Raw genomic sequence first — 10,904 nt, 5'->3', positions numbered from 1 at the left:
CAAGTTACAATAAGTTACTTTTATTATCACTAGTGAGATAATCTGGAGTCGACTTACTTTTGTATAACGTCTGTATCTCTCCCGTTGCTTGCATTATTTTCCAAATATTTGTAGTGTAACTCTCGATTACGAATTTCACAGGTTTTGAATTTGTTGGATGTGCTTCCCTGAAGTCATCCTGCTTTCAGATCGCTTAATTATTTAAATACCGGGTAAGGTGGTACAACACAAGGTAAGAATACTTTCGTCTGCCCTTTATCGATTAATAAAATAATTTACCCGGAGCTTTCTAGTCACACAGTTATTTGCCTATCGAAATAACTGTCTGATCTTAAAAAAGGAATCCAGATTTATTTTTTAATTCTTTTGTTAATTACGTCAGTTACACTTCGTGATACACAGTATCTTACATACACTTGTAGCTTCACACTGACATTTGAACAGAAGTTGGTACAAATAAGTTAAATAATTTAACGTGTGTCGTCACGACGCGACGTCAGCGCCTGGCGGAGGGCGCGTAGGCCCTGTAGGGCAGGTCAGCGGCGGCACCCAAGGGCAGGGCTCGGCCGTAGCCGTGGTGGTCGTAGGGCGCGGGCGCGGGAGCCGCGTGGTGCTCGACCGTGGCGTGCGGGTAGTGCACCACCTCGTAGCTCACCACCTTGGGCTTGCTCAGGCGGAAGATGAGCATGGCGCCCGTGAGCACCAGCGAGAGCAGGCCCAGGGTCAGGGCCTTCCAGGTCTTGAGCGCGATCAGCGCCAGAGCCAGCGGCAACACCGCCGCCGCCTTGAACTTGAGGCCCAGTAGGAACGGCATCACGACTTTTTTCATGAAGCCGCGGGCTGCAACAGCACAACGACGCACCACTTCAAACACAACTCGTGAAACCAGGAAGACACATCAGAGCTTATATTTTAGTGCTTCACACTGTTACACCTCACAACCTGGATTGCGCCTTCAGTATGTATAAAAAAATTACGTTGTGGTGCCTTTGGAATCATGCCTGCGTTCTCAGAACACGTAGCTTACGTGTGCGGGAGGGGGAGGGGGTGGAGTGAGGGGAGAGAGGTGAGTTCACACCTAGAAGTATCCTGTGCAATGAGTAAGTGGTTCATTTCGTATTTAACCGACAGGAAGTGTAAATAGGTTCAAACGGTTCTTATGAAAAATCATCTTGAGAGTGGGGACTTCCGTTCCACAGGTCACAATTCTAGGACTACTCCTCCTTTTGCTATACACGTCACCTTCAATCTTACACTAATAAAGTAAAAATAGTGCTCTTTGTTTGTCATGCGAGTATCATATTCAAACCCAACAGAGCTGCAACTACAAAACATTCAATAAATGAAAAAATTCAAAACTATTTATTAATGATTCCCAGTAAAAGTCCCACGTATGACTTAGAAAAAAATATAGATCGTTCAATTCTGTACACTCTACGTATGCAACCGAAAATAGCAATACATCAAAATGGGAAAGAATATAGAATAGACTTCTCAAAATTATTTGGTGTACACAATGATTTGAACTTTAATAGCATACCATGTGTTATGGATCATGTCTAACACCCAAGTTCAGTGACATTTTCTATACGTGTAATTCCTGATTCTGATGTTACAAGTTTTATCCAATTAGCATATTTTCCACATTTCCAGTTATTGAGGTTGTTTGATATAGTTTTCTGGAACAATTCATTGCACAAAAACCTTTTATACGAAAAATATCTGATGTCCGCCCTCCACTGTCATGAACGAAATTGTTTAAAAAATTCGGTATACTAACAACAACCTCGCAATACATTTACTCGTTCACGAAATTTTTTGTGAGGAATGAGATAGAATTTGAAACAAATACTTGTATTTCAAACAGTAACACTGAGGATAAAAAGCCACACTGTCTACATATTAATCTTACTCTTTCACAGAAACGAGCAGAGCATGCAGCCATGACAGAGTTTGATCACTCCCCTTGTGAACTGAAGATGTTTTCAGATAATGAAAATGTTTAAAAAATTGAAATCATTCCTCCTTAACAAATCTTGTACTTAGTAAATTAATTTCTGAGTTAATAGCGCTTAGGTAAGTGTTACTTTTGTTTTAGATTAAGATTTAAAAAAGGTTGTGGTAATATCCAGCATGAAGCCATCTTTCCACTGCTACCGTGTATCTTACTTGTAAACGTAATGAACAGTCATAGCGAATCATTGCAAATATGTCGAAACACGAAGTTCTTTTCTGGGTCGTCTTTATTTTATCCTGGTAAGATTTTCTGACTACATAACTATATCGAAGTATTCGTCTAACGGAATTCAGTCTTGCATCTGGCTTTCGCAAGCTTGTTATGCGTCCCTCAGATATTCAATCACTAAGACTGTTTCTAGTATTTAATCGGCTGTTTCGCTATAACTTATATGTAGTGCAATTTATTTACGTACAACAGGCCCAACGGAACTTCCGGTGTCATACGTTAGGTCATTTAATTATCTAGCGTTAGCAGTAACGGCTCTATAACACTTCGTCGAGCTACTATCGAACCTGCTATAACGTCTGAAGATGTCTCCCTATCAAGAGCGATGTAACACTGGACGAACGGAGCATTTTGGTTCCTAGCGGGATATCTACTGTTCTCTTGATGTCGTGGAGGAACAGAACGAGCAGGGCTACACCAGACCGTTCTGATAAATTGCCTGTTTCCTGTTGTAGCGCTCTCTAGACAGTCATGTGTTCAACATTACTTGTTGCAGCTTACTCTATGGATGTCATCCACTGGACGTAGAAGTTCCCCCTCCTGTTGAGGTGCCCTCGTCCTTGTAGGACTCACCCAGTCGCGAGTAGTTGGCTTAACTGGCCAATGATCCCTAAGAAGACGATCAGTTACTTGGAACTTCCTCACATCAGAGCACTGTCGTTCTGGAACCCTTTCCCGATACAGACACTGAGCGCCAGGATCTTTAATATCTGCTAATCTGTACAGAAAGTGAGCATTTTCCAGCTTCGCATTAAACTCCCATTGCACTGTACTGGAAAGCAAGTCCGTGATGAACTCTGAACAGCCAATGTTACGTGCTTGACGCTCGTAGTGCAATGAAGGTAGTAGCAAATCAACAGAAGCAGTCAACAGTACCTTCTTTCAATTGTAACGACAACAACCCTGGTGAACCTAAAAATCACAACTTACTATACAGTTTAACCAAACGTAAGCAAGAGGGTTAAAAAAACGTTTCATGTAATGCTGGCACTTTCTGATTATGTGTGATTCTCATGATTAATGTGATTAGGAAAAAAGGAGTAGAAAAATAGCTCCCAGATGGAAATAAAGCGAATACATTTCCAAATAATACATTTTCTTCTTCTATGTATGAGGAATGCTTCCTGAAAGTTTTACCTGCATTAGTATTTTGGAATGTAGATTGGGTAATATACTGATCTGTAGGGTAGCCGGAAGTCTAGCTTAGGTTGAAAGGTGACAGTTTATTGTGCGTTGGCAGTCAACGAATGTGAGAACGAGATCTGCGATTTGATGACACTCTGAACTGTGGCGTAACTAACAGTTTATTTGTGAGTTGACGACGCGGTACCGAAAACTTCAGTTAATCCGACGTCGATCACCCCTGCCGGGAGTCAATGGCACTTCAAGACTTACCTTCGGACTGCGCGACGGCTGGGTCTGCCAGCGGCACCCGTACCTCGGTAGGCAACCCGGAGAGCAGTGCTGCGGGCACGTACTGGGCGGCGCGGCCCGAGCGCAGCTCCTCAGGCAAGCGGACGCGCAGCGCGTGGCTGCCCAGGAAGCGCTCCACCCGGGACAGCATGTCCGGACCTTCGGCTTCGTTGTCCTGCAACACAACCGTCATCGCCATTGTAACTCAGCTACAATTCGTCGCAGTCACAGGTGCTCACGTCTTAACACAATGACGAGCAATAACAGACAAAAAACCAGTGACCCTTACGAGATATCCCATTAATACCCTGTAACACCACCTCGATAACGGCCTCAATCGTGAAAATTGAAATTGCTCTAGAAAATTACGTGAAAATATCACTTTAGAAAGGGTAAACTGACAGATGAGCGAAATCAAACCACGAGTATTAGTAAAAAATTCGTTGGATAAAATAGAAACTTGCCAAGTATCTTGCCAAGACTTCTTAAATAATAGAACCCAGTAGATTGTCCTCGATGGTGAGTGTTCATCGGAGGTGAGGGTATCATCTGGAGTGCCCCAGGGAAGTGTGGTAGCTCGGCTGTTGTTTTCTATCTACATAAATGACCTTTTGGATAGGATGGATAGCAATGTGCGGCTGTTTGCTGATGATGCTGTGGTGTACGGGAAGTTGTCGTCGTTGAGTGACTGTAGGAGGATACAAGATGATTTGGACAGGATTTGTGATTGGTGTAAACAATGGCAGCTAACTCTAAATATAGGTAAATGTAAATTAATGCAGATGAATAGGAAAAAGAATGCCGTAATGTTTGAATACTCCATTAGTAGGGTAGTGCTTGACACAGTCACATCGATTAAATACTTGGGCGTAACATTGCAGAGCGATATGAAGTGGGACAAGCATGTAATGGTAGTTGTGGGGAAGGCGGATAGTCGTCTTCGGTTCATTAGTAGAATTTTGGGAATATGTGGTTGATCTGTAAAGGAGACCGCTTATAAAACACTAATACGACCTATTCTTGAGTACTGCTCGAGCGTTTGGGATCCCTATCAGGTCGGAATGAGGGAGGACATAGAAGCAATTCAGAGGCGGGCTGCTAGGTTTGTTACTGGTAGGTTTGATCATCACGCGAGTGTTACGGAAATGCTTCAGGAACACGGGTGGGAGTCTCTGGAGGAAAGGAGGCGTTCTTTTCGTGAATCGCTACTGAGTAAATTTAGAGTACCAGCATTTGAGGCTGAATGCAGTACAATTTTACTGCCGTCAACTTATATTTCACGAAAAGACCACAAAGATAAGATAAGAGAGATTAGGACTCGTACAGAGGCATATAGGCAGTACTTTTCCTTCGATCTGTTTGGGAGTGGAACAGGGATAGAAGATGCTACTTGTGGTGCGAGGTACCCTCCGCCACGCACCACATTGGGGCTACGGAGTATGTATGTAAATGTAGATGTAGAATTTGGCGAGGAAGAGAGCACACGTGTTTCGGGTAGACCATGTCCAGCCGGGACCAAGCATTAAATACCGCAGAGATAAATTTCAGGGATGTGGATCGTTATATGTCACCCGATGTTACAATAGTCCCAGACATATTCTACGGGTTTAGTGGATCATTCGGGGTCCCATAGGGCACCTAACTGTGCAGTCCTAGATAACAGCTGTTGTCATACTGGAAGACGGCTGTGTCCTCAGTATACGTATCATGAAGATGTAAACGAAACAGCAGACCACAATCAACGAAAAACACCTTGGTTCACGTTCCGATGATCTGAGCGAGTAGGTCTGTGTCATGGTACGCAAAACAGTCTCAATACACCACAGCACCACATATGGACTCAGTTGTACCCTCCACACAATACGGTTTGACTGTGTCATTGGACCGTCGAGGAACGCTACGCCAGACATCAGTTGAAAAGAGTCCAAATCGTGATCTGTTGGACCACACTGCTCACCTCCAATCAGCTAATATCAACTTCCTGTGTTGTTTGGAACATACAAGACTTGCCACTTTTTGTGCCGCAGCGAGCACTGCCCTTTTGCTAGGTACACGATTCCAAATGTCCGGTTCACGCAGTTCACTCAGAAACTGTTTGAGATGCATCTGCAGTCAGTGTCGAATTTGAAACAGGCTACCCCTGACAAGGCGTGACAATTGTTCGTGGTCACTGTTGGTTGGATTCTTTTTACGACCACTACTCTTATATTACTTTACTTGGCTGTTTGATAAGCTGGAGAACCCACGATGACACACCAATAAACTGTGCGCCATTTATGATGGTGTGGTGATTGGCACTCCCAAACAGGAAAGCTCACTTCCGACATTTTGTCATTTCTCGAAATCGACCTATCTTACTGCACTGATTACATACAACCGACTGGCAGAGACACAACACAGTGCTGCTGTGGCTTACGCCAGCGGTGAGGGGGAGGGGGGGTTTCATATACACCAGTGCGCTCGTTTAACCGTAGCAATACTAACGCGTTTCCCATAACGCGCATTACCAGCGGGAGGCAAGCGTGGGACAGTGTGTTTTATGTCCACCCTAAAAAATTTAAAAAGGAACAAATGTCATCAATTGTTCTTGACTTGCGTTAATAATATACTTTTTAAAGAGGGACTAATGTGTAAAAAGGTACCAGAACGTGCAATTAGCTTTTAGCACATTATTATTAGTATCAACAAACTTTGTGCCCACCCTAAAAAAAATTAAAAATGAATGTGTCTTTAACATACTTTTAAAGCTATATTGATATGTAAGTAAGGTCCTGGACCTGAAAATGTTGAATATCATATTCTGTGAGAAAAGTGGCATCTGCTGCTAGGATTCAGATTTTTATGTTAAGTTTCACTGAAAAATTTGAAACATTTATGGACTGTGGCAGAAGAATTCATTAAAACCAAGAAATATTTTGCTTCTAAATTTTAAAATATAAAGTGACGTACTACACTATAATATTTCGAAAAAGTGGGCATAAATTTCTCTCCTCCTCCCTCCCCTCCTCCGCTCCTTGGTATTGCGAGGGTTAAAGGAATGACTAATCTTTTTTCCTGTGAGTTTATACTTCAAGTGCAGTTTTATTCCGATCGTCCGTCAAGTTTCATTTATAATTTGTTTCTCGCCTTCTTTTATGCAGATGTTCGCTGTTGATATATGCTGTTCTATGGACTTCACAAATGAAAAGTTTGCGTACTCAAATAATACGACTCGATAAATTCACATGAATGTTAGAAAGCGATTTTGAATTTCTATGTAATACATTATACGCACATTAAAAGACACCAGTAGGCAGTACTGACAACATGGGAATAAAAGTTTTAGGAATCTGTTGCAACATACGTTTAGATGATGAAATCTTCTCGGGCTTGCATCCGGGAAGCTGCGTCATCGAAACGTCGCGGATTTTCGACGCAGCTACCGGGATGGAAGCCCGAGAAGATTTCATCAGCAGTATACACCGGGAAAGCCTACATTCACACACGTTTAGATGGTTACACCGACTAATGAAGAGTCACTGCATGTAAATCGAGAAGAACAGCTTTTTGGCGTAGCTTGTTAGAAGAAAGGATAAGTTGATATGAGGCAACATGAGACATCAATAAATAATTAGGAAATGGAGGCAAGTATGGGTGAGGGGAAAGTAGTAAGTTTGTTGAGGAAGACCAAGACTTGAATACAGAAAGCAAATGAATCTACAGTGCACAACGTATGCTGCACAAAGCAGACTAGCATGGAGAACTGCATAGAACCGGAATTTGACCTGATGACTGCAGCAACAACGTAATGTAAACCAAATAACAAATTAGCTAAGAAAACTGCTTTTATCCCTTAGGAAATTTACAACAAGCCTTTCATATAATGTGCATGAAAACAATATGACTTACATTTAAATTGTAACATGAGCAAAACTTCCACTGTATCGTTGACAATATAATATAAGCATAATGGATAATACAGTCCATATCTTTGTATGAGGAAGTAATGAAACGAATCCATAGAAGCAGAAGCTTAGGTCTTTCAGAGATCGAAGCATAGGCTGAGCATATTTGGGGCCACAGAAGCAGAAGCAGAATTTTTGTATTTAAATAGAAACCCACAGTTTTTACCTGACTTCGCTGAAAAATTAAGCCCTCGCCGTTCGTTCATCATCTTTGTGTAAGAAAATCAAAGACTGAGTGAAACAATATGAAGCTGTTCGCATTCCCGAAAGATCAAATGGCAAAATAATTAAGGAAAGAAAAGTGTTTCTTCGTATTTCTGTAATTGACAACACAGTCACAGTGGTAAACAGTCATCAAATGACGGAATCACTCTTCTCAAATAACAGTTCGTACATTCACCTATTGCATGAATTGAAAATGTAAATCATAATGGCTGACCAAGTTCGTATTAGGTGCCTCCAGAAATGCAAACTAACGCTTGATCACTGTATAATCTCACGCTGTGATTTACAAACTTATGGACAAGTTCTTGCAACTAGGAGGTCCACCCCAATCGAAAAACGCACATAATAGAATTTCCAACTGATTGCCAACATGGCTAACTTCAAAAGGAGAAATTAAACTTGTAAAATATGATTTGATGACAGTATTATATGTATTCCGAGATCACGTTCCATCCTGTCATTTAAGCATCTGACTGAAACGTAAAGGACATGAGACATCTGATTTGTCTGTAAAGGAGAGGACTGCCTAAGCACAATCGCTTACGTATGGTTTCTTGTCTCGTACTTCAGTCTCGAGTAAAAATAACATTGCTTTGTTACTGCAATAAACAAGGATTGTGGATATTCAGATATGTGACGCAAAAGCCGAAGGCTATATATTTCTAGGCGAAATATATAGCTTTTGAAATAAGCCGTATATGTGTGCTCCACGTAAGATATGTATGACATATGTTACATTTTGAAAGCAGACACCGTAAACCTAGGGAAATGTTATTAGCCCTTTACGTTTCTTAGGTCTGAAAAGAAATTCATCGCTTACTTTCAAATGTACAGAGTAATGACGAAAATTTAGTGCAGAGTGTATTTACCAACACAATGCTCTGCAGTATTAAAAGTGAGAGAAAGAAGTTTCATTACGTGCAATTTCGGCTAGTGATACTAAACTCTTAATTGAGTGATCAAGAATACACCGACCGTTGCACGTCAGTTACGCTGCACATCAGTTAGGCGACAGACATCCAGTGCTTACCTGCACATATTTGTAGCTGGTAGGAGAATATGCACCAGTCTTCTCGATGGCCAGGTCCCTGGTCAGGAAGATGGCGTCCTTCCTGGCGGTGGCTCTGAGGAAGGCCGTGACCTTGGGCTTGACGCAAGAGAAGGACCCTTCCTCCATGCACTCGGAGTAAATGCGCTTGAAGGCATCCGCCACTGTCTCGTACCCAGCCGATCTCCCAGTGGCCTCTTGGTCAGCAGGGCCACTGTCCTCGCTCGGAGATCGGTTTTCTTCCATTTCAACCATGGGTGGTTCGGCCATTGGATGCATCATCGCATCCTCCACTGATTCCTGATTCATCATCTCATCCATCATAGCAGGCATATCGTTGGCCATCGGTTTCTCCACATTGGTCATTGGGTCCTTGGGCATGGCAGTTTGCTGGTCGGCCATCGGCCCCGTCTTGAACGTAGTTTCTTCCATCACCATGGCCTCCGAAGAGGCAGCACTGTCCGGAGTAGGTATGGCCAGGACGGCTGTTGCCAGAACCGAGGCCCAGAGCGCGACGGCGATTGTCCGACACATCTTGCTGACCAATAGGCAGCGGCTAGCCGATTACTGACCGCGAGAACTTGTTAGCGCTGAGTCGACCACCGGAGCAGTGTGCCGCCGACCGCTGTTCGACTGCAAATGTGTACTTAATCAAGCTGTCACGGGACTTTTATAAGGTGGGTGGCGTGGAGGGAGTACAGTAAGGCTTAAGGTACGGCACGAGACGGGCTGGAGTAGGGGGAGAGGGCGTCGAGACGGCGATCCCCCACTCCTTCCACTGCGCTTTTGTTTGGCCTGCGATCCTCCGACGGCGGCGATATCGGGGGCTCGCTTTCGATTGCCATAAGGCTTGCACGGCGAGCAAGTGGGCCGTGGATGCCGACGTGCGCCGCGTGCCGCTGTCGCCTTTTGGCAAGGCGGACGTCGCTCCGTGTCGCGAGGCGACTCTGGAAAGTCGCTCGCGTCCTTGATCCATCCGTAATGTCACGGCCCCAGGGCGGCGCTAACGAGCCGCCTGTAGCTAAACGCCGACAAGAGGCACGGGAGGTACGCGAAAAGTGAACGGTAGGGCCACTTTACATAGTTTCGATAACGCTTTTTACCGTCTGGCACTCTTATTGAGTCAACTGGCCAACTTCTGCAGCATTTACGAAGGTGCAGATCCGGAGTTCACTTCTGTGGTGGAGGCGGGTAATTTTTTCTTACTCCCCTCCCTCACCTCCACCCTCAAAATGTTACCTGCCGTGAGATTATCACTTTGAACGTGCCACAAATGTCTACTATTTTAGTAATAATAACGTTAATATATATTAACTTTTTATTCTGTTAATAATAAATTTACAAATACAATATAATATACAAAGTGTTATAAAATAATAATTTCTTACATCGGCACTTAGTGCATCGCCTTAGCATGAATTACAAGAAAATGCAATCCAGAAAAATACAGCTTTTGAAAATCATTCGTCCGGAAGCTCGGACGCAATAGATTTAAGAACAATAATACCAACAAACTCTTTTAGCTTTATGATGCTATAATTTGTACAACATAAAACTTTACTATGCGCAAATCATTAGCAGAAATTATAGCTTTGGTACTGGAGAATCTGAAAAATTAAGTCTACAGACTTGAACAAATAGCTAAACGATACGTAAGCACTGTACCATGAGAAGGGACAGGTTCCGGAGACATATGCTGCATCATCCGAGAGTAGTTAAGTGTTACTGTAGAGCCTAATAGAGAAGAAAAATGATAGGGGTAGGCAATTCTAGAATATGGTACATACGTTATACAAAATGTTGGGCGTAGTATCCATTGAGCATTTGTTAGTCGATACAAGCAACAACTCATATCTTAACTACAGGGTGTTACAGAAAGGTACGGCCAAACTTTCAGGAAACATTCCTCACACACAAAGAAAGAAAATTTGTTATGTGGACATGTGTCCGGAAACGCTTACTTTCCATGTTAGAGCTCATTTTATTACTTCTCTTCAAATCACATTAATCATGGAATGGAAACACACAG

General features: G+C 42.9%; 1 protein-coding gene across 1 annotated transcript; it reads right to left on the bottom strand.

Annotated features, from left to right (window-relative positions):
- Positions 1-496: 496 nt before the first annotated feature.
- On the bottom strand, positions 497-9,501 carry LOC124788846. The gene is made up of 3 exons (XM_047256130.1): positions 8,858-9,501; positions 3,641-3,833; positions 497-840 (listed from the first exon to the last, which is right to left on the bottom strand). Exons 1-3 carry the CDS (start codon positions 9,407-9,409, stop codon positions 497-499), a joined length of 1,089 nt encoding a protein of 362 aa, XP_047112086.1. The 5' UTR covers positions 9,410-9,501.
- Between the last annotated feature and the right edge of the window lie 1,403 nt (positions 9,502-10,904).

The sequence above is a fragment of the Schistocerca piceifrons genome, chromosome 3 (genome assembly GCF_021461385.2).
Source record: "Schistocerca piceifrons isolate TAMUIC-IGC-003096 chromosome 3, iqSchPice1.1, whole genome shotgun sequence".
NCBI lineage: Eukaryota > Metazoa > Arthropoda > Insecta > Orthoptera > Acrididae > Schistocerca > Schistocerca piceifrons.
The sequence above is the reverse complement of the archived record's forward strand: the minus strand, read 5'-3'. Positions and strand labels throughout refer to the sequence as shown.

Excerpts from the sequence above, each read along its gene's own strand:
- LOC124788846 (XM_047256130.1), bottom strand. The coding sequence starts at position 9,409 with ATGTGTCGGACAATCGCCGTCGCGCTCTGGGCCTCGGTTCTGGCAACA. Across the intron at positions 3,834-8,857 it reads CCAGCTACAAATATGTGCAG|GACAACGAAGCCGAAGGTCC; the intron begins GTAAGCACTGGA and ends GTTGTGTTGCAG. Across the intron at positions 841-3,640 it reads AGCCGTCGCGCAGTCCGAAG|CCCGCGGCTTCATGAAAAAA; the intron begins GTAAGTCTTGAA and ends GTGCTGTTGCAG.